Source organism: Manduca sexta, chromosome 3, assembly GCF_014839805.1.
Source record: "Manduca sexta isolate Smith_Timp_Sample1 chromosome 3, JHU_Msex_v1.0, whole genome shotgun sequence".
NCBI classification, from domain to species: Eukaryota; Metazoa; Arthropoda; class Insecta; order Lepidoptera; family Sphingidae; genus Manduca; species Manduca sexta.
The window spans coordinates 3,925,907-3,951,226 of record NC_051117.1 but is presented as its reverse complement, the minus strand read 5'-3'; the positions used below and the strand labels follow the sequence as shown (position 1 = coordinate 3,951,226).

The window sequence follows — 25,320 nt, the reverse complement described above, 5'->3', positions numbered from 1 at the left end:
GCTAATCACAACGGCTCTATGTCCACGCACTGCGAAGGCTGCCATGCCGTCAGCACTGAGAAACAGACTTGTTATCACAGCAATGCTCCGTTCTTAGATAAATAACGTCTATGAATAAGGAGGTTAAAATATAAATACACGAACATCGTAATAATAGAATAACATAACAATATTAACACAGAAATCCAATAAAAATATCAAATTAGCCGTTAAATAGAATGGAATTTTGTTTATTTTAAATTAATTAAAACATTCTATATTATTTTGTTATATATTGATAAAAGTGAATACCATTCGTAAAGGAATTTGGTCACTGGAAGTAATAAAATGTTATAAATGTATTTTAACTAAAAATTAATTGTTAGTGATGTTGCAATTTGTCCGAATTAGTAGTTTTATTATATAACGTATTTCTATTCTAATAAGTGTCATTATAACTGTTACAGGTGAATTTACTACATGATATTATAGTAATACCTAATTTTGCTCATCATATATCTTCTAGCTGTAAACATAGCCATTAATGAGCATACTTATGGCATAGTCATTTACAATACTTAAGGAATATTGATAACGCAACTGGTTTTAGAAAACTGTAAGTGGAGTGGGTCCAATAGAGTGTCGACTGACGAGAAATTATTACCCCTCAGCAGTCGACACAATTATGCCTGTTAGAACCGGATATACACAGGCTGATCCCGGAACGCGACACTTACGTGGGCACTATGTCGGATATAACACCTTGTATACGGTGGTTGCTATCCTGGTGGATGGAAAGTATATCCTAACAGCAAAATGGCGAACATTGGTCTCCATCCTACATAAATTTAACTAAACGCAGCAGTCATCGATATATATGTACTACGTATCAGATGTGGCGTACACTCACTGTGTTCAACTGAATTGAACTGCAATCCATTCAAACTGACTTTTAGAATGGTTTCAATATTGACAGCTATTTAAAGCGCTTTAGCGCTGTATGTTTTGATAGTTGGTTAGACGACGTTTGATGTTTTAGCGCTGCAGCGAACTTAAGCTCTAACTCTAGATTTTGTACAAACAGTTTATATGGACTTACGTGTATAGAATATACGTACATGTAACTCGTCAGTTTTAGGTACCTTCCCCTTCAAGCCACCTCACTGATGTTATAATCAAGATAACGCAGCTATATCGGGCACGAGTTTCCAAGACTAATAATTTTAACTGTAATGTCGCCAGTGGAAACATAAATCATAACACGGTGATTTCGTTCCGTTCTCAGAAAGTTAATTAACAGTTCAACACATGTTTTTGTTAGGAAACGCGAATTTCGGCACCATGTGGCGTTGACACGTATTTGGGTCTCTTTGAAATGTGATTTGTGTTGTGGGTTTTGATGGCTGTTTGAGGATATTCCAAGATGCGAGATGAGAATACGGGTTGTATACTGAAATCTGTTATTGTAGCTCGGTTTGCCTTAATGAGATTTTTTCTCATATGTAGATCATGAATCAGTGGCGAAAGGTGCATACGATTCCTGCCGATTTCCCTTTGGTAACTTATGTGAAATGTAATTATTATGACGAATTGCAGATCACATTTATACTTATTATGAGTACTTATATATTGTGGTGTCCCTTTCGTAAAATTTCACCCTTTGGCTACTGCCGTGAACTATACACACTAAGCTATGTTTAATTTGTAATTTTCTCAACCACTAGCTAACTTACATAGTTCTTCATCCCCAACTGGCATTAAGCTCGGCTATTTTTCGGTAATAGTTATTATATTAAACACTGGCTTTTGTTTGCGGCTTCGACCGCTTAAAACGTTTTGTCCAGGATAAATATTTACCTGGGATTACAAGTAGTCTATATAATTAGTAGGCATACTTAATGTATTCTCTACCAATTAATAAATATTGCAAAGTACAAGAACCTATCTTCTACTGGTAAAAGAGAAATGAAGTCACATTGTCGCGTTATAACAAAAAATCGCTTTAACCCAATACGTAACCATAAACGCATGTGTAAACGTTACCACGTTTGGAACGGGCGTCCTTCATTAACTATCCTCAAATAAATCGTGTCCGGGAACAATTTATGTACACCGCGCTTCCCGTGATTTATGCGCGTGCGGCGCGAAAACGGTGTATCTTGCGACTTGGGGCGGTGACAAGGTTAAAGGTGTTTTGTGGTTTCAGTTGTTCTATAATTACATGGAGAATATTTAAATAGGTACTAAGTATTATTTTTGGTGTTTCATTTTGAATATGTTGTATAGTGAAAACCAATTATAGCGACATTGAAGGGACCACCGAATATGTACGTTATATCCGATAGTCGTTATAAACGATACTCTTCTTATATGCGTCCAATTATAGGGCCTTTAATTTTTACTCGTTATAGCCGATGCGTTGCGATATCCGGGTTTTACTGTACTTTGAAAAGCTTACATGAGGAAAGTATTGTTTTAGGTCCAGAGTTTATTTTATAAAATTATTATACGTTTTTATTTAACGTAATTTGTACCCGAAATGGTGAAAGGCCCTCTATCACATCATGGGATGGAATACTAATTAACCAATAGCGCTCAGGACTAATATAGCTTACTATTAGTGAAAAAAGTTCCTGAGATTAACGCGTTAAAACAAACTCTCAAGCTTTATATATTAGTATGAGATGTCGAACCTAAAATCTAAAACAGAGAAATCGACAATCGAAATACTTTGTCATATTCTCTGGCTGAGTAATATCCTTCGGTGATAATTCCTCACAAGAACAATCCATAAATGTATCTACAAACGAGTCTAAAATAAACCTCGACCAATTAACAAACCGGAAGGACATGTGCATGCAGCTTGTCGGCTTTGGGTTTCCGACTATCTTCAGCTTCAATAACCATATTTAGAACTCGGCTTACTTGGTATCGTAATTACAAAAGAGGTCAACTTTGAATGGTCGTTAATTAGTCCCATAAAAATATTTTGACTACCAATTATAAGTTAATTAGTGAAGTTGTTAAAGTAATTTCAGATTGTCGCGTCCATTAAATAATTTTTTGACACCTTTTTGGTAAGGTGTTGCGTATCTGGAGAAAGCGATCGTAATTATTATTTAATTAACTATTTTCACACCTAGTTCATAATTTTATGATTGAAAATGTGTTTGGAATAAATTATGAATTATTAAATTTGATATAAAAGGGTACGTAAAATCGCTGCAAGGTAAAATAAACAGAACATAAAAAAAACTGTTCGTTGCTTGGCGAAAATGACATTATATTTTACTAATATCTTGCAATAACTACCATTTGAATTGTATTTAAAAATTAGCCATCCTAGCTACAAATTTCAACACAGTTTCATATAAACAAAAAGATGGACAAAGCTGTAGATTTTTTTTATCAAAACTAATTCCGTATCAAATTGTACGGCCTAATGAGGCGCGGCAAATTAAACTTTAAACTCCAGTAGTGCCTCAAATCACAGTTCTGAACCACTTCCAAGAAGATAAAAACGTTAAAAACATATAAAAAAATACACAGGAACGTTTATGAATAAATCATCAACCATCTCGCAATACGTGATCAAAAGGATCGCTAGAGAGGGACAGAGACATGCTAAATACATTTGCAAGAAAGAGACGACGCTAACTAGATCCTTCAAGGTGTAATTATGCTGTTAAGAATATAATTTCACGTTGTTAAAAGCGATGTATGCGTCACATTATAGTGTTTTTCATTATTTTTTGTTATGTGAATTGAGACATTTTGATACTTGTATTTTTGTGCGGTTTATTTGTGAAATCGGGGTGGCCTCAGGTATTTTAAACCTAGGTATAGACCTTTATGCGGGTCGATGAGGGTTCGATCTTATTTTAATAAAACAGTAGGTGGCAGTCTCGACGCTTTGGCAGGTAAAAATTTGCATACTTGAGTGTCTGATTTGTTATATACCTAAATCGATTCCTTTTTAATCATAATTTAAAGAATAATTTGTTAATTATATATCACATCAAATATCCAGGGATTTAAATATTTATCATATGAGTTTGAAGTATGCCTTAATATGATCCGCGTAAACATGATATTTCTCTAGAAAACACGTTTTCCAAATGAAAAATGAAGTAACGTGTAAAGCCTGGTTACTAATAAATCGATACTACTTAATAATCTTGTATCAAGTTCGTTTTTTCTTCATAAAGTGGATATTATAGGGAATAACTTATTTGTGCATTAAAACTTGAACAGTGGTGCATAGTAATTTATGTTGGACAAAAAGAATAAATAAAAAAGCGTCTAGCGCAAGATTATTAACAAAATGTTCTATTTTCTTCTTTTAATTTCCTGTCAATCAACGGAAACAATTGTAACTAGTTATTTTAAATAACAACGTAATTTAAACGCTTTTCTGATTAATATTCTTATAATAAAATTCAATTACGAAATAATTATAGTATTTTCGATATCCATTATATTAATTTAATAATACCAATACGATTTGACATAATATGTTTGAATTATTCCTGCCCATACAAAAAATCTAGTTACTCAGATGAAGTTAAAAATCTTTGAAAATATAAATGTCAACATATTGTCTTCTGAAGATTGGTATTGAAATTTTATTTTAGTTGATTACCCGTCAAATTTAAATACAGAGAGTTATTCCACAGCCCACACGTAATTAAGACCAAATAATTTATCCGCCACCTGCTCATTGACACAGTAACTACACCTAACCATTGAATGGAAAAATCATTTGCAATCAAGCCACAGTAATTGCTAGACATAAGTTAATACATTCATTTTTTCCGACCACTTAACAAAGTCGTTAAGTTAAAATGATCTTTCAATCAACCCGAACTCAATCAAAAATTAAATGGCGGGTGTATCTTTATCATATTTTTTCGTCTAATTCTAAGAAACACCTGCATACTACCGACCTACCTGCATCTTATAAAACCTCGTTAGTGCCCCGAATTTTTTGCACTGACCCAACTAATGAATGTACTAAATGTTTTACGACATTTGACGGTTTAATGGCAGCGGTTTTGTCTGTTATTATTGACGCTTCGCAACACTGGCGTTTAAAAAACTATTTTACAAAATGATGTGTGAAGACTATTAATTATAGATTATTAATTTATATCTTTTGATGTTTTATGTCTTGTTAATCAGGCTACCGTAATAAACCAAGTGCTGTTCATCCGAACACATGTCTAATGACGTATAAATCAGTTTTATGCATTAATAAGCGTTTTTAGCCCGAAAGAGACACATTTTCCCTATTGGGAACACATCTTCAAATATCCGAACATCGTTAACAAAATAAATACCGGGTCGTTAAAAATTATCTCTTAACTCACAATAAATTAATCAAACACGAAACCTACATTTTTACAAAAGTGAATATTTATACGGACATAAAAAGTACAAGCCGACATTACAAATTCACGTCGTAACGCCTTCATCTCGCCGCACATTCGAATAACAACCAAACTCATAATTTACAGCGGCTCATTAGTATACGCGCACAAAGTCTCGGCCCAAAGCCGCCGCCCAACAAAGCCATTGACATTCGTATTTTAACACTAAACGTGACCACGAAACCACTAGACGTCCACGATCGAGATACTAATTTTACGCCCAATCGACATCGATAAAAATTAATACATCAAAGACGCAAGTCTATAGACGGTGAGAAATAAAAACTGGAATACGAACGACATTAGTAAAAAGGAGCATAAAGACAATTTTCGAATGAACTTTTTGCGTGCGGTTACGCCAATGACGTTAGGGTGACCATAGCGATAATGGAATCCGAAACGGAGACGATTGACCTCGTTCTTTTTTAGGACATTTCGGCTCTCGGCGGATGAAGACATAAAAATTTTTGGGATGCGTCGCGCGGCGTCTCAAAGCGGACCACATGCGTTAGGACCATGGGAAGGGGCTCGTTTCGTGGGTTCTTCGCTAAATTGGTGGTCGCTGACGCCTTTCGCATCAACCTATTATTTGTTACTAACAACCGGCTTGGAGCGTGATCAACAAATCATAACTTTTAGTGGGTTTTTTCAAACCTGCGGCGTGTTTGTTTTCGTACGTATGAGACAAGATAATTATGGAAATTGGTTGCTGAAATTGCGCCTGTTATGAAGGACAGCTTGATTGCGATCGTTAAAACGTACGTGATGCGATAACGCTGTTAGTTTGATGAGATTTTATTATTACATTATTAAAATTTATTCTAAAATAAGAGCAGAGTTTTGTAGAAAAAATCGCGTTATTAAGTATTTTTGACATATAAAATCGTTTGAAGATTAAAGTGTTCCGAATTGAAATAACTAATGTGAAATATAACATCCTAAACACATTTAATTCTGTAAACATCAAAATCAACGCAGAAACTGCAAATTCAATATAAAAACAAACCAAAATCCACTTTCACATGCAAAATTATTAATCACAAAACATTGTAGACGTCAACGCTTCTAATTCGGTCTGCATGAAATCATTTGGTGAAAAAGCTCGTAAAACGGACATGAGTCAGACGCAACTAAGTGGACAACTTATATTCTGACTAGTTTAATCGGTGACAACTTAATCTGCAACCGAACTTGATATGTGGCATATAAAAACTATATCGGCACTTTTTGTCAATCTGATATGTTTTGCATAAGTGACTATCTATAAAGTGGTTTTATTTTTGGAGTTTTTTGTACCCACGTAACTTTTATTACAATGACGTGGTAGGCACGTCATCCGAATTGGTTCGTGATGAAATTGTGAGATTCAAAATATGCAATGTTTTTCTTTGGCGTAAATAGGTGTGACGTCATTTCTCTTTGTATTAAGCTTTATATTATTTATTCTATTATATAAGCAAGTGATAAGTAAATAAAAAGCAGATTACTTGATACACCGACGTCCAACCAATCATTGTAGTTCTAAGAATGGGAATTTGAAAACAGGTTTTATTATTCGCACGGAAACAAACTTCTGTTTATGCCCCTTTTCATTAAGAACACTGACTACTTACATAGGATTAACTGGTAATAGGATATTAGTGTCCACCCAGATAGCGACCACCGTACACAAGATGTAAAATTTGCCATAGTGCCCCACATAACTGTCGCGGTCTCGGATCAGCCGCTGTATATTCATTTTAAACAGGCTAGCATAATTATAGCGACTTGTGGGTTTCAACTTTCAGCTGTCGGCACTCTATCGAAACCTTTCTCCATTTACCACAACACGCACTGGGCTCAGTTTGCTGTGGACTTATCAGAAAAAGCTTGTAGTTCAAGGAATTTGATACAGGTTTCTAATTATTTCCCTTTGTTCCAGGTCTGGAGTACTTAAGCGCGGCACGAAGTTTACACCCAGAGTTACACGCTGGCAGCACCCTCGCCAGCCAGGACTTCCAGCTTAGTTTAGATGGTAAAAAGATCATAGTTATTCATTCTTATATAATATAACATTTACACAATACTGAGTTCTATATAAAGTACATTGGATTTAATTCAAAATCAGTGATCGTTCGAATTTTGAATTTAATATATTTGTAAAATGTATTACAAAAAAAATAAATCTATGTAGGTCTTATACATAAATTTAATTTTTTTGTACTGCCTCTCTATATGAACTTTAATCCCGCCAAATCACACTCCTCCGTTCGCGCAATGTATTTAAAAATGAGTTCAAAGTTTTTTCTTCACGTATTATTATTATATAGATTTAGATGATACCATTATGAAGTATTACGAAGTCAATAACTATATAAGAAAATGTATGCTTGACGTTATTAATTTTTTAGAACAAAATCCAATTGTACGATAGGTATTGATAACCTAAAACTTGATTATAAGATCCAATAATTCTATCTATAGGATCAAGAATAGCCTCCCCCACCAGGCTGAGGCTATCAGGAGGTGCGATAGGTGCTTCTGCTAACCGCAAGCGGGCTGTTTCCTGGAGTCCGTATTCAGCTGAGTCTTTGGACTTGGCTGCGGTTATCAGAGCATCCCCTGCCAGTCTGGCGGTTAGAGCGCCGTCAGCCGCCTCTACGGGGAGCTATGGACATCTCAGTGCTGGTAAGTTGGTAGAATTTAAGATGTACCACATGTATTAAATATAAAATAGTTTGATCATAAATGAACTAGATGACTATCTAGAAGCAGAGTTTAAATGGTAGATTTTGGAATTTTGATGCCATATAATAATCCGCAATGGTTTGTATATTAATAAAATCAGTTTAATATTATATCAATTCAGCAATAAATCACTCCATTTCTATAATGATTCCTCCGAACCAGCTGTAACTTATGGTTTAATGTTTCCAGGTGCGATATCACCAGCTTTATCTCTTTCCCACGCGTCGCTCGCGCAACAGCTTCTAGCGCGCGGTGGCGTGGTGGGCAGTAGTGGGGTTCTGGCTGGTGGTGTGCTGCTAGACCCTGCCCACCAGCAGGCGGCTGCAGCTGCCGCTCATCATGCCGCGCATGCTCACCTTGTGGCTGGAATTCACAGGTAAACTGTCATTTTTTCTTACTGTTTTTTTTTCGTATCAGGGGCAAAGGTGCTTTACTGTAGCTGTTTTTAGTGGCTGATTAGTCAGTTATACGCTATTCGCGGATGTTGTGCTATGAGCAATGCAAAAACAAGAATTAATAACTATCGAATATACGTACCTATTATTTCGGGATTTTCCTAGACAACTATTCATCTAACAGATTCTTTTATCCAAATTAAGGCATTTAGTTTTTACGAAAGACATTTTATATGAATATCTTGACTTTTTGGTCTTCTAGATCTCACATATCCTCTCCAACTCAACTCCTGATGGGCGCTCCAGTGGATGTCAGGCCAGGGTTGGGCCTGGACGGTACACCGCCTCAACATTTACAACAGCCTCCGCAGCAATCTGAAGTGACGAGTATTATGGAAGCTGATAGGTAAGTTGATTTAAGTTATCATATTGAAGGCTCTGAACAGAAGAAATCATATTTTTTTGTGCTTTTCGTCGTACATTAAACTACAACATATATACGAAAATTTTATAAAAAATAAAGTCATTGATTTTCATCTATTCCAGATGATAATTCTGAAATTTTATTTACGTACCACAGAGAACCAGACTCCTTAAAACCTTATTAATTCAATTCCTCAAAAATATTTGAATCAGTTCAATCAGTCTGCTATGCGATGAAATATGAGCTTCAAAATACATTAAATTCCAGTGCATCCGGCATGACTCAACGCAAGTCACCACAGAGTTTGATGTCGCATCGGGACAACATGCATAGCAACAAGCCGCTATCAGCAGCTGCGGAGAGTACAGTCCACGACGGACTCGACTCCAAAGACGAACCAGGAGACTTCATAGAAACTAATTGTCATTGGGTGAGTGTGTTATAAGAGCATAACTCTCTCTCTAATAGTTCCCTCAATGCTGAGGATCGTAACCCTTGTCATATGGTCGAGTCTTGGACAGCTGATCGTCAGACATGACGGTCGACCGCCAGAGTTTAACATATAACAATTATTCAGTAACGGTGTATTTATATGCTTTAAGTTGTGAAGATTGGCAGCGAATATTTGATATAGAAGAATTAATGTATGACTATTCTATATAAACTGATAAAGGTCGCAGGAAAATGCTGGAAGCAGGCTGCTTTCAGTCCGTCTGGAAATCTTTAAGTGAAGCCTATGTTCTGCAGGATTTTGTGTGGCTGATGATGATAACTCCATATAAGCGTTAAGATACTTCTAATCTTGCACATAGATTAAAATTAGCAGCTATAACAACAAACACGATGTTTGAACTGTACTAACTCGTTTCTGAATTTCACAAAACAAATCAAATTTCCAGGTGGACTGCAAACTCGAGTTTCCGACTCAAGATGACCTGGTAAAGCACATCAATACAGACCACATCCACGCCAGTAAAAAGGCATTCGTGTGCAGATGGGTCGGCTGCTCCCGTGATGAAAAGCCGTTCAAGGCTCAATACATGCTCGTCGTGCATATGCGAAGACATACTGGCGAAAAGCCGCATAAGTGTACGGTAAGTATCTTCATTTCAAAATTATAGATGTTGGTAAGATTTGCGAAGAATAATATTTCTGTTAAGATCCAAATCCAGTCTCTTTTACCATAGCAGGAATGGTATTAGAAATTAGTAACTCAATTAGGGTAAAAATTTGAATTAAGTAATTTTCCAAGGTTAAATGTTTGTTTTTTTTTATTTAACTTACATTTGTAAGCCTGACAAGGGTCAGCTTATACAAACATACCCGAATTTTGGATGAGCGCTTTAGGCGGTAGCAACCCTTGATAATAATCGACCATACTGAGAGCAACCCATTAACGGGTTTCGAACCTCGGCTCAGGACAGTCACTCTAAGAGGATGAGACATCAACGATTAGGGAAATTAAAAACTCGTTGAAATATATTTGGGGCTATACTCCGAAGTTCAATTAATTTACTTTAAGAATTAAATGGATTTATTACAAACAACACTCATTAATTATACGTACTTGCAGATAAGTTTATTATTATTTTTTCCAGTTCGAGGGTTGCTGCAAGGCCTACTCTCGGTTAGAGAACTTGAAGACCCACTTGAGGAGTCACACGGGCGAGAAGCCTTACACTTGCGAGTACCCTGGCTGCGCTAAAGCCTTCTCCAATGCTAGTGACAGAGCGAAACATCAGAACAGGACTCACAGTAATGAGGTAAGTTAAGCTGTCATTATTATTTTGAAAAGTAACGTCAATTCTTAAACATTGTACCATCACAAAAAGTATATGAGTCCCTCTTATTCGAATTTCGGCCACGGCGGCCAATTTCAGCGAAGATCAGCTGTATGCAGGAGATATTTTAGTGCGCAATACACAGATGTAATCTCCGTTCCTTCATTCTCATAGCCCGGTGAGACGGTAAATCCGACATGACCGGGGAGAGATCAGTCGCAGGACCACGGGCTTGACGTGCTTTCTGTGGCACGGGGGTATCACACCGCCAACTAATCGAGATCTCACTGAGCAACAAAAACTATATAGTAGCATATTCAGTCTTCTACACGCCGAATTTTATAAAGATAATGATTATTTCTTTTACCCTGAAATACCTAATTATGATGTATAGAAAACATTGTTTTGTTATAAATTTTTTGTATCCATAATCTTCATTTTACAGTTATTAAAATCAATTCATATATAATTGTATTCTATTGTTCACAGAAACCCTACGTCTGCAAGGCTCCTGGATGCACGAAGCGGTATACGGATCCATCTTCCCTGAGAAAGCATGTGAAGACGGTCCACGGCGCAGAATTCTATGCCAGTAAAAAACATAAAGGTAAGATAAGTCTTGTCTATTTACCATACACTTTATTTTTAATTTATTGAAGAAATTACTGTACATATTTGTTTCGTTCAAAAGTCTTTCAATTACTTTACATAAAAACAGCCAATGAAAATGAAAGCACGTTTCAGAAATATATGGGTTAAGTAAAGCATTGGCCATAAGACTAGTCAATTTACTAAAAAATGGATTTCCTTCCAGGTTGCAGCAGAGGCGACGACTCAGCAGAATCTGGCGGCGGTGGTGCGGGCTCGTCTCCTCGCTCGGAGGAGGGCGGAGTACCCGGCACCGCGCGGGGACACGCGTCCTCCGCCTCCGTCAAGAGCGAGAGTCCCGCTTCACCTCTCCCACATGGCCTGCATACTCCTGCGCATCAGGTAATTATAGCTGCTACATGTTGCTTCACCTATTTGTTGTTTGAATTTCAGGATTATTAGAAATATATATGAATTATACTATATTGTGGAGACAATGCTAGTCAGCTATACTTTACAAAAGCGAAGAAGAGAGGCTTCTAACTTAGAAAGTAGATTACATAAAATAAGTAAGATAATCGTTTGATAAATTAACTAAGCAAAAATAAGAAATAAAAGCATTTGTTAGATCTTCATATAGCCGTGTGATAAATAGTTTAATCATACTTACGAATTTGAATATCTAATTTCTTGTTATCATTTGTAGCTGTCAGCACAATGTGGTGGAGAACTGGACTTTGGTGGTGCAGCGCTTGGAGGGTTTGGTGATGATAACGGCGCTCCATACTTCAGACTAGATGGAGAGGTAAAATTTAATTCAATTATAATATCGTCTCTTGACAGTCGAAATTGGATCCCACTCTACTTACCATTATGTAAGTAGAGTGGGGTCCAATTTCATCTGAGAACTGATGAGAACAATGCGATGTACGACGTAGCGCGCGCGGCAGACACCCGCCGGCGTGTTCTATCGCAATGTTCTACACGTATTGTACCTACACTTTTTATAGACACAAGCAAAATAGTATTTTATATCAAATAACTAAAATATAACCACAACTACCTATGCTTTTGGTTATGTTTTACTCTTAGTTTGAAATCATTTGCTGGTTAACATTCACGCAAAACTTATAATTACTCACAGAAAATAATAAGGATAATGGGAAACTCTTATCAAATTATTGCATTGTCATCGGTCCTTGATACGTGTGTAAAGTTTCAAATTAATCAGATTTCTGGAAATTGGTGAAAATTGAGCTCAAAGATTCCGTTACATACATACATACATACATACATACATACATACATACATACATACATACATACATACATACATAGATACAACCCAAGCTAATAAAAGCGTGTTAAAAAGATTTAATTCGAATTACCGAAAATAATTAAATAAATATTTTTCAGCATAGAACTTGCACCATGACGAATACTTTTAGTGTAAGTTTAGAATATTGTAGTCTCAAATATATCTATTTATATATTGTTATTCCAGGTGGAACAAGAAGTAGTGGGCGAGGTTGGCCAACTGCCCCTGATGCTGCGCGCGATGGTGGCCATCGGCGAACCGCGGGCGCACCATCACACACCTCGGTTCGGGAACAAGATGGGCGTGGGACGTCTAATGCCACCAGGACATGCTGATATTGGCGGAGGTAATTTTGTAATCCCTATAATTTATTTATTTGAACAACCAACAAAACATACACTTTACAAAGTTTTTTTAAGAATTCAGTAAGTAATTGCTGCAGTGCTGTTTTAATTATAGGCTGTCACAGCATGAACATATTAATACATAACAATAAACAATTGGCTGCACAATAAGTGCAGTATATTCTTAATATAAGACTGAATATAAAACATATATACCATAAATTTTGGCTATTTCAAAAATTTCTTTTTTATTTATTACGTCAACCCACGAGGTAGACAGATGCCTCATAAATGTCGCTGGATGCGGGCCGCTTCCAATAGGTCGATCTGGAAATCTTTGGGGGATGCCCATGTTCAGCAGAGGACTAAAACCGGCTGATGATGATGATAATTTCCATCAAAAATGTCTAAATGAAAGCTTTAGTTACTGATAATTTGATTTAATTGATCTGTTCTAGCTCCAAAACCTCTTAATCTAAGGCAGTAATCAAAAGTTTTCAGTTGCATTTTTGTCTCCAATTCGAGGGTTTTTGTGATTGACCTGTTTTGTACAAAATACTGAATATAATTATACTTTAACAGGTGGAATGCCAGGCAGAACTGAGCTAGGCACCAACGTTGCTGTAGAGTTGAAGACCGGACTCCCAAACACGAGACGGGACTCGGGAATCTCCTCTGGAAGCAGCCTATATAGCGCCAGGTAAAATACTTTAATTATTTTCTTAACTAATGTAATAATATATTTTTTAATAGTCCTTAATTATTATTCTAATGAGTGAATTGTCCTCTCTTTCTCCTTTACTGACATCCATCCCATGGTTATCTGAAAGATATTTTTTATAGAGCTATATGAGCGCCATATTTATACGTTTGTTTTTTTTTTACTTGTGTGCAAAAAAGAATGAATAAATTATTAATATCCAGTCATAAAAACAGTTATGATTTTAATTCCATATAAATGCATAGTCAAATATTATGTTATTTAATTCTTAATAACATTCTTCATATCATTTTGAACTAGTTAAAATTTTTGAATATTGGAGACTTGTAGATTGTGTCGACTATATTATATGCGGCAATAAATACAACTGATCACACTCCTCAGGTCTTCAGATATATCTCGAAAAAGCAGCCAAGCATCAGTCGTTTCTGGCGCAGTGACCGGTGCAGCGGTGGCTGGACCTCAGAGGCTGGTCTCTCAGCATCAGACAGTCTACGACCAGCTCTCGCCCGACAGCAGCCGCAGGTATGGGACCATATCATTATGACCATAATTACCATCAGAAAAAGGAAAATTATACCTTGCCAAATTAAACGGCGTTTTTTTACATTTACAGTTAGAATATTTTTATAGAATATTTGTTTTTAAGAAAATTAGTATATATGGGTTAATTTATTGACGCCATGAAATAACCCCTTATAAGGTTGAATTTGAAATGAGGCATCTTTGGTTGATGTTTGCCTGTCCAAATTGTGTGAACTTTTAAATAACTAATCCAGTCATACGCAAAGTGAGATAGTTTATTCCATTAAATTCTAATTTAAGGTGATTTGTTTTCTGCGCGAAGTTTAGATATTGAAATAAAACTTATTTCAGTTCACCCCGTGACCATGAAAGCTGCGAAGTCTTCGAAACGTCGGGAGGAAATTATCATATAAAAAAACCGTGATAAATAAAAATTTGTAATCTAAAGAACATCAGATAGATAAGTAGGGCAGTGCTAATAGTAGTTTTATTTCCAGGTCTAGTCAAGTGTCTTGCGTGGGATATGCGCCTGCGCCTTCCTCCGCTCTCGCTGCCGTCCAAGCCATGAGAACATCACAAGGCAATCAGGTAAGCTGAAATATTTAATCTTAGAGTTTTAATTTATTTCATACATAATGCTAATATTTAACACTATTTTTGAAACTATACCTTACATTGTACATATTATAAATAATATAATGGTCATATAATTAATTATTACGATATCTAATATTCTAAATAAATCGATAGATATTTGTAAAGAAATTAGTTTGATACTAAAGTAAAAGAATATAACTAAAGAAATTAAAATAGAAGAGATATCACCCAAGAAATTTACAAATTTCCATTTTATAATTTATCAAAAATTCCACCAGGCGGTTCTTCTTCGAGGAGTGACCTGCTCAGAGGTACGAGCTGAGGAGCTGGCCCTGGAGCTGGACCCCAACGTCCAGGTCAAGGAGGAGGCGAGGAGACTCTCCGAACAGTCGAACCTCAGCGACCAGGCGCAGACGTACCAGCCTTATCCATGTGGTACTGATGATGTGGTGAGTATCATTTGAAAACTTTAATAATTATTAATGACTACTTATTGCTCTCGAACTTTTCCACTACAAAAGTTTCTAAAATACTGCAGCGATTTGTAGCATCATCTACGCGACGCCTGTCTCATTTATTTAAAAAATCTCATTATTTTCCATGGGAGCAAATTACAGGGATAAAATGTAACTTATGTGTCAAACGACGACATTGTCTATCTGTGTGCCAAATTTTGCCCAAATTCATTCAGTTGTTTCTGCATTTACTTCTAACAAACATACAGACATTTTCACAAATTTTCTCATTTATAATATCAGTAACAAGTAAGATAGGATAAGATTAAATCATATCCTGGTTTTACAATAATTCTTTAAAATTTGCTCATACTGATATTTTGTTGTCGGATATGTCGATTCATAATTCAATCAAAAAAACTAGACCCTCTATAATAATTAGAATACTATCTGACCACCAATAACATCATTGTAAGAACTTCATTACAACCTTCAATTAAAACTTTTATCTTCCTGCAGGGTGACGCTCCATTCCCGTTCAAGACAGAAAGTGACCAGGAGACAGTGACGTACAAAGAGTCTCGGTCCAACTCCACCAACACTGTGGTAATCACCACAGCGCAGGTCCACCATCCCAACCAGGAAGTCAATCTGGAACAGGTAAATATTGTTGATGTGAGTTATATTTCCTTGTGTAACAAATATGGACATAAGTAATATGGTTATGTAGAAGATTAATTTGTGAGGAAAAAATTACTTACTAGTGATGTTTTTTATAGTTTTAGCAATATTTTTGGTTGAAGAATATCAGAGTAATCGTGTCTAAGAACATCTATTTAGTACCTTAACAAGATAAATTAAAATGAATATTTCTAATTCAATATTTTGTTCACAGGTCGCTGAAGGCGAAATGGTGGAGAACAAGCTGGTAATACCAGATGAAATGATGCAATATCTTAACCAATCAATATTGGCAACCGAATCGGTAACACCAGCTAAAACTGACTCCAACCAGCCTGAACCGGAAAATAACGATAAAGACAGTGCTACCAAAGACAATGCAAGTGAAATAAAAAACACAAATAATTCCAGTGACAAAATCAGTGACGTAGCGACCAGTGACGATTCCCTACTCAAAAACCTAGGTGCCATAGGAAGTGATCTCAATATAAGTGATATACAAGTCGATTTAAGGTCGCTAGATGTTAGCATGTCGGGTAACAGTGGCTCTCTCTTAGCCGCTAAAACGCCTGACGATAAATCAACGCCCTTACAGGAGCAAGTCATTCCAGAAGTGACTGCGGAGAAGGAAAAGGAATTTAAACCAGTGACTAGTGCTGTTACAACGAATCCATTGCAGTCGTTGCAAACTATGACAGCGAATCAGACGGAACAATCGAATAGGATAAGAGTTAGTTTGCCCCAGAAGCAGAATTCGGCGAGTCCTAAAACAGTCATCAGTCAGAATGTGCTAAGTCCTCAAAATCTGCCGCACAGTATGCTGAGTCCACAGAGCCTGCCTCACAGTGCAATGAGTCCTCAAAGTATCATGAGTCCTCACAACATCCCACATACTGTCATGAGTCCGCCAAGCATATACAATGTCATGAGTCCTCAAAGCGTCATGAGCGTGATGTCGCCTCAACAGAACGCTATGAGTCCTCAAAGCATGCAAAGCCTCATGAGTCCACAAATGCCAAATCAGATGATGATGAGTCCTCGACATAATAATATCGGTAGTCCTATGTCTCAAAATATGGCCAGTCCAATGGTGAATATGGCGAGCCCCATGACACAGAACATTGCTAGCCCCATGAGCCATGGCATGCCGAGTCCCATGCACCCTGGTCTACAAAGCCCAATGGCACAAGGAATGGCAAGTCCGATGGTGTCTAATATGCCGATGGCCATGAATGGTCCTGGAAACCAAAATATTCCAAACCAGATTATGAATATGAACCAAGGCCAAATGGTTCCTAACTACCCCAATAATGTACAGAATTGTCCAAAAATGCCTAATAGAAATAATATACCCAACCAATACCATAATCAAAATTATCAGAATCAATATCCAGGACAAAACCAAAACGTTATGCGAAGCCAAAACGTTCAACAGTATCCAGTTATGCAACAGTATAATCAGAATCAAATGCCTATGATGCATCCCATGAACCAAAATCAAAACATGGTGTATAACAATCAAATGATGAACTACCAACAAATGAACTATCCAAACCAAAGCAATCAGATGCATTCGCTACAAATGTCCAGATCTTCTATGATGAGTGTAGACAACAGTGCCAACATGAGCAGAGGAGCCATGAACAATTATTGTGAACCTCAAAACCAGTGTCCACCAATGCAGAACCCCCCTTACAACCCCAACATGCAATATCCTCAACCACCACCGTACAATTCTGTAGTAAACAACACGAATGTAATGGGTCCACCGCCACCGAAGAACAATCACCAATACAACCAAACTATGATGAACAACAACCAGTATTACAACCATCAGAGGCCGTACAACCAATGGGACTACCCAGGCAACCAGTTTAACAAACACAACATGCAGAAATCAATGCAAAATTCAGTAAACATGTCAACGGGGAGCCAGAAACCGATCAACGGCACGAGACAGATGAACTGCAATCAAATAAAGACGGACCAAACCGATTGCAGTATGAACAGTTTGAGGAGTCAAAACAACCAAACCAGCGAGGTCCAGGTTTGGGACATATCTCAGTCCCAAATAGAAGCTAGTAATGGAAGAAAGAAGAATCAGAACAACACAATGCGCCAGGAAACGTACCAGAGAACGTTGGAGTATGTTGAAAATTGCGAGAATTGGAAGAGTTCCGAAATGGTATCGAGCAGTACGCACCCGTTACAAGGCGGTGATAACATGGTTGTGAACGATCTTCAGACATCCTTATCTTCGTTTTATGAAGAGAACCAATACCTCCAGATGATACAATAGTTATTTATAGTATATTTTATATTTGTAGTTAGATATAAGTTAATGTAAGCAGATAAAAGATCTGATTATGGTGCAAAGGAACAAAAGGTTGTAAAAACGTTTTCTCTTTTAGAGACTGATTATTTTTAAATAGTTTACAAAATTTTTAAAAGTACAGTAGTTAGATTATATCAGAAAAGACACTTTTTTGTAAATAACATGTTCGGTATGACGTCTTCCAATTAATTAAGTACAATAATGTAACTGCATTTACTTTAATTTCTGCTATAAGTGCCTTAATGTACATAATTGTACATAACACAACCGGTTTTAAAAGTGCCTTTAGGATCTTAGAAAATATTTTTTGAGTGCTGCAAATTGTTTTAGTAGGTTAATATCGAAGTTAAAATGATTCTTAATTAAGTGATCTTTGAGATTATTAGATAGACTTAAAAATTTTGTACAAAATATACATCTTTAATGAATTTTACGACGTTGACATTTTAATTACTCGAATCATTTTAAGTAGTTATAATTAATGCAATATAAGTTACTGTAACATCGAATCTCTTAGTTAAGAATTTTATTATGAGATTATTAGTTTTAAGATTTTTTTGTTAATATTTTTTATTTAAAACAACGCACAATTGTAAACAGAACATTTAGGAATTGTATTTTGTATTAAATTATTGTTTTTACTGTTTGTAAAATTAATTTGCGGACATCTGTGACAATATTTTAATAGAACTATTAAATAAAATGTCTTATTCTTGACTGGAGTTTCCTTATTGCTTTATTACGTCCATTTCGTCAACCATTAACATCACTTAGTGAAATTAATGTTCAAATTATAACCATATCAATAAATTTACTGAAGACACACTTGCCTCTAGTGTTTGAATTACTGCTCATTACCGTCCTCGTTATTTTGGTCATCATTTGACTACCTTCATTCCCTTCTGTCATATTTGAATTCTAAATTACATATTCAACTAGATATGTTTTAATTACCACTTCTTGTAAACATATTATTTTTTCTAAAGAATAAATATCAAAGAAGCCGACATTGCTTTTGTTATATTTTACATCTAATTCGCCTATAATGAAGACGCTAAAAAAATCACAGAAATAAGTACTTTAGTTGGAGGTTAAGTTTTAACCCTATATGTAACAAACAAATACAAGCATTGCACTTCTTAATATTTAAATATAGGGTATAACATCTCTCTCCGGTCATGTCGGATTACTGTCTCACCGGACTATCAGAGTGAAGGAACAGAGAGTGCACATGTGTATTGCGTACACACTTTTGCACTATAATATCTCCTGCGTACCTAGCTAATCGGTGATATTGCCGGCGTGGCTGAAATTCGACTAGAAACAATCATAGGGTATAAAATCATTTTCGGTTCTAACAAAAATCGTTCCTACCAGAAACATTACAGAAAAACTCGCGGTCGATTTGAGTAGGTCACGATGACAATCCGGAGATTTATAATTGTAAGCGTGTATAAAAACGTGACCGTTTTGTAATAGGTTACAAGATAAACAAGTTTATATATAACTAAACGTATTGCTGTTGGATGTAAATAATCCGAACATGCTGGAGATAGCAGCAGTTGGACAATCGAAGCCGAACATGCTGGAGATAGCAGTTCGAAAAGGCCAATCGAAGTTAGGAGTTAGGGCTTAGAAGTAAAACTTAAAAGACTAGGAAGGAAAAGGCATAGTATTAAGACTAATAAATCTAGAAATTATGAAGTCAAGAAGTAATTACTTAAACATTACACCAGAACATTCAAGAAATACAACCGACCCTTCTTGAAATCTAGAATCAAGTAACCAAAATAACCAGCGGAGTCGTTTACATTCCACGTGATTACGTCACTGGCAACATTCAAAATAGACATTGTATTTCTGTACGTTGCCAGCAGACAGCATCAATAAAATAGGTTTATTAGAAAAATGGTCAAGATTTGTGTTTTAGCGGTGGGTTTTTTGGAGAGTTAGCGAATTTCTTTAGTTCCGTGTAGTTTTGTTACCGATTTTTAATTTTCTGATGGTATTTGAGGAGATTGTATACTGTTTCCCGTAATTAGGACATAAAATACTTTATGTATTGTGCAATCGCAAGTATATTTATAAGAATTTAGAATTAGGCTTGACGGTTTAATATTATTTGGTTTTATTCAGAAAGACATATACTTACGCTTGATATGAAATGTCTAAAATATGGGGCATAGGCTAGCTGAGGTTAACTATTATTTATTTTGAAAAAAGCATAGTAGACCACTAAAACATCCCTTACTTCTTTGCTTTTGGACCTTTGGATGTGATATTGGTGAATACTCATAATACATTATTAGCTTTTCAAAAATATTCTCTTTCATAAAATCAGCGTAAAATCATAAAATTGTATATTTAGCATCAAGTTAAGTATATTCATTAGAGTTTTTTTTTTAAATGAATTTACATACCTGGTGAATTTTTTCGTAATATTCGACTCGTATTAAAATGCCCCTATCACAGTCAAATGTAGCGTCTGTACTACATACGTCCTTAAGTATTTTGCAGAAACTATGTGGATTACTTTTACGTTCAGACTACCTGTCATTAACCCTCTTTAAAGTCTCCAAAACCGAGGGAGTTGTGTCAAATTCACTGCCCAAGATGTTGTCTGAGCATCAAACCCAGAAATTCCAAATCCATAGCTTTATATTATGCTACCATTCAACCGAGTAGGCGAAAACTAATAAACAAATAAAAATCTTACACCATATTATTTTACTTTGGTATCACCACGGAAGAAAAGTATATTAATAACATTCAGCAGCTGGAAGACGTAAGCTCCAAGACCTCTCACCTTCGTAATTAACTCGCGTCGTTCTGCCGAAAGAGCTGCTCATAAAGGTGTTAAGGTCAATATATTAGTGAAATCGGTACGCGGTTGAAAAAATCTGGCACCAGTCGGTAAGAGATGAGAAACTGCTGTAATGTGAACACTTTTAATGATCATGTTAAAATCACATACAATGAGATGACGAGGTTTGCTTTGGAAAATGTAAATTAATACAAATGAGTTGACGGCACTTGTTTTTGTAAAAAGTAAACGATTTAGAGTTTTATAATTCAGGATAATGTTGGAATTATTCAAAATATATGCATAACCTTCGTTATCAGCTTATAATTACAATCAGTATGATTTTTGAAAGACAATACTAACTAGGTAGGTACATACTGAAGTATTTTACATATAAAACTATATTTTCCTGTACCTCTGTTGAAATTGCGATTAAAATCACTCATGAATGAATTTTCACCAGAAAATCGATTTAAGTTTAGTTATAGGCCTTAGGTCATATAAAATTACAATTAAAGAACCTTACACGTGTTTTTTACATCTATGATTTGAAAAACTTAATATGGTAAAATGCTGTTTTCTAGAATACAAGTATTTGGTTTTATTTATTAACGCAAAGTCAGCAGGATCCTGCATTCTAAGGCAAAACATGACCAGAGGATATTTTAATTAAATAAAATAACATAATAAAGGGTGTAAAAGAAAATGTAATAAATTAAATTATCTAAAATAGATTAACAAAAATTGCAGTCAGTTCTTATCATATCTTAACGGACAATACAGACCAAGAAAGTGACAGCTGAAAAAAAATAATTCCGTAATTCAAAATAAAATCACTAAAATCATAAAACAGCCCTTGAAAATACTATAATTGAAATAGCGATAGTTATCCAAGCTAGCACCTGTGCAAATTGACCTCTGCTTTATATTTAGCTGTACAGAAATACATCGCGAATTAATAGTTGTCTGAACAACAAAGATAATTATGTTCTTGGCACTGACTTGCTCAGAACAATCAGATGAAAAGCGAAAACCTGAAGACAAGAATTGAGTTTTATTGTACCCTTTGACGATGGATTGGTGGCAACAGTAATGTATGAGTCAATGTTGGCAAAGAACCTTATTTTGATTGGGTTCCCCTATTATATCCATTTTCATAGCAATGTTTTTAGCGTATTGATTGCAGTAATTGTATTACTTACAAATTTATTTTACGAGGGGATCTAAAATACTACCCAAGTAGAAGTAGCTTATTGAGTAAAGACTAATTTTATTGTTAGCATATGCTGAGCTAGAGTCATTTTTGCTGGTGGTAGGATATATATTATATCCATCCGAAGCGAATTTTTTTCGTTTCTAATTACCATTTTAGTAACAAATTTATATATCCAAAGTATGACCTTGAACATTATATTTTATATACTCATATTAAACTGGAAACTAATCTTATAGCATCTAGCATACTGTGGTAAATCAGTTTATATACATAATCTTAAATCTCATTGAGTCGAAAAATAACAAGAAACAATATTTATAGCGAACCGCGTGCAACTGCACTAGCAGTTCTTTTTCAAGAACTGTGATCTTGTTCTGAATACTAAAAATATTATCACAATCGAAATTAAACTAGTTTTCGGATTTTATTACGGTTTCTTTATATTTTAAACAATGCTTCCGACGTCTACCTTAAATCCCGAATGAAGGCTGCAAAGTCTTCGAAACGACAAGGAAAAAAATAATTAAAAACCACGATTAAATCCGGAAACTAATTTATTTTGATATCTAACATTCGCGTTAACATGAAATCCTTATATTACCATTATAACATTAATAGTTGCGTATAATATCTAATTATAGTGACAAAAAATTCGTTTTCTGGTGTAAAAATTTGCTTATATTAAGTACCTTTTTAAATGTCCTGTCGTATCCTATCTTCCCAACAAAATCCAGTTAATGTCAATACTTTGGTGATTATACTGGCTCACCCCCTATCATATCGTGGGACGAAATAGACATGACCAATAGGGGACCGGCCTATGTTTGATTTTGTACATTATTCTATATGTAATGGTTAATAATACGAAAAGGAGAACTCCTGCGAAAATTGCATAAAATTGGTTAAAAATGAGCGAGTAATTCATTTTTAAAATATTGTAATGTGCAGAAGTGGGCGCGATGTGGGGATATCGCTTCATATCTTTCTTTCGCACGCGTCTTAATTCCCGACGACGTCACATGTGGGTATTTCGTCCCTTTTCTGTTTCTTGTTAATTACCCCTTCCACCGAAATTCAAAGACTTATAACTTGTTGATTTTTTCCGGATTTTAATAAGTTCTTCTGTGTTATAATTTATATTATGTAAATATTTGATAATAATAAAGGACAAATATGAGTCCGGTACCCTATTAATGTGGGCGCAATAATTGAGCCTCTCATTACCTCTTCGGTGATATAAGAAATGTATATGTGTTTTAGTAATAATAACAGCCCTGTATTATACATTTATACTGTCCACTGCTAGGCACGGGCCTCTTTTACTACTGAGAGGGATTATGTATTTAGTCAAGCTGGCCTAGTGCAGATTGACAAAATTTATATATTTTAAAAAAAATAATACTAAGCTTCTCAGGTATACAGTTTCCTCACGTTGATTTTCTTCACCGTTAAAGCAAACGATAATTCACAAATAATACGCACATAACTTTAGAAACGTTTGAGGTGCATGCCCTTGGATTTTGAACCTATGGACATTCGTGTCAGCAGTTTCACTACCAACTAAGCTATCGCCGCTACGATGGTCTTAATATATCCAGTTACACTAGCCGTGTATATGTTTGTGCAAAAACAGGGAAACAAAAGGAATATAAGAAGCCGTAGATAGGATGCTTACAATCGTTGATGCTACTAGGAAACAAAAATATGCAGAATATCATACCGTAGCAACATACTTATGAATAGGATATATCATTCTCATAAATTGTTTTTAGCGTTACCTTTTGGCATTAACAATTGTGGGAAGGCCCTTGTCTACGGCCACAGCATTTGTATATTTTTATTTATTTGGAATTTCGATTTCATTAGTTAATGCAAATTTTGATAACATTCACATTTCATCGTGGATTTAGAGCCGAAGATACTTATGAAATCATGAGATGAAAACATTAAAATAGAGATCATTTATTTTTGCACGTGAAATAAATCATAACTAAACATGACTTGGCAATCTATTGGATTTGAGATACGTATTTTTTAATAAGAGGAGACAGAAAGTGGCTCGAAAGTTATTGCCTCGCGTAGAGTGCATTTCGAAATTTTATTACAAATATTTTAGAGTAGACGATCCTTCAAATGCAATTTTATGCCGAGTTAACAATGACTACTTGTAACTTTGACGATTGCATGCTTTGACAGAGCCCAGAATTTTGCCCGTATGTTTACCGTCAATTCCAATTGTTTCCGACATTTTGTCACCATAATGCCACTAAATTCCTGTCTTTCTCTCCCACCAGAGGATATCGTAGCGTTTTTTCCCGTTGTAAAAAACAGTTTTGGCTAAATGTATAGAACAAAGAAAATAGACGCTTTTGATGCTTGCTATTCTGTCTAGTGCAAAATATATAGAGTATCGTCACACCAGTTTTAACTCGTATCACTATAATACTGAATTTATTTTAATTTACATAAAAATTATTCATATATTATATTATTCTAGGATTTTTAATCTCTGATTTTGATTGACAAGAGCTGATACCTCTCGCCAATCGACACAATTATGTCGGCCTGTGTGGGACCAAATATACACACGCTCCCACGCTACCACGAAACTTATGTAGGTCATTATGAGAGGTACGGTGGTTGCTATCCGGGCGAATACAAATATCATACCTTCAACACAAACCGTATCAGACTCAAATCCACAAGCCGAAACTACATTACAACTCAGTACTATCCAAGATTTTTTTTTATTTTTTCAGATAAAATTCATCGCGTCGATACAAAAATAATTTCTCATACGTATAATCAAGATATTTTGAGGATCGTTAATTTTGTATGCAGGATATTATTACACGGCCAGTTTAGTGGAGTTTGCACTTCCTGCGGTTGGTGCGGGCCAACTGTTGCTCGCCTGATTTACTGTCATCGAGTTTATAGGGAATCAAATATTTTGTTTATAAATTGGTGAAGTTAAATATGTTACAATTTACTTTGGAGTAAAG

General features: G+C 35.5%; 1 protein-coding gene and 1 pseudogene across 1 annotated transcript in view; both read left to right on the top strand.

Annotated features, from left to right (window-relative positions):
- Positions 1-19,016, top strand: part of LOC115456034 (zinc finger protein GLI4) — a 194,786-nt gene extending 175,770 nt beyond the window's left edge. The window contains exons 5-21 of the mRNA XM_030184884.2: positions 7,330-7,422; positions 7,872-8,075; positions 8,325-8,511; positions 8,793-8,936; positions 9,222-9,384; positions 9,854-10,048; positions 10,553-10,717; positions 11,225-11,342; positions 11,550-11,725; positions 12,030-12,128; positions 12,828-12,987; positions 13,568-13,685; positions 14,091-14,231; positions 14,729-14,819; positions 15,107-15,277; positions 15,803-15,943; positions 16,179-19,016. Coding sequence (XP_030040744.2) covers positions 7,330-7,422; positions 7,872-8,075; positions 8,325-8,511; positions 8,793-8,936; positions 9,222-9,384; positions 9,854-10,048; positions 10,553-10,717; positions 11,225-11,342; positions 11,550-11,725; positions 12,030-12,128; positions 12,828-12,987; positions 13,568-13,685; positions 14,091-14,231; positions 14,729-14,819; positions 15,107-15,277; positions 15,803-15,943; positions 16,179-18,263 — 4,451 coding nt within the window. The 3' untranslated portion in view covers positions 18,264-19,016. The remainder of the gene's footprint in view (positions 1-7,329; positions 7,423-7,871; positions 8,076-8,324; positions 8,512-8,792; positions 8,937-9,221; positions 9,385-9,853; positions 10,049-10,552; positions 10,718-11,224; positions 11,343-11,549; positions 11,726-12,029; positions 12,129-12,827; positions 12,988-13,567; positions 13,686-14,090; positions 14,232-14,728; positions 14,820-15,106; positions 15,278-15,802; positions 15,944-16,178) is intronic.
- Positions 19,017-24,942: 5,926 nt separating this feature from the next.
- Positions 24,943-25,320, top strand: part of LOC119189319 — a 6,344-nt pseudogene continuing 5,966 nt past the window's right edge.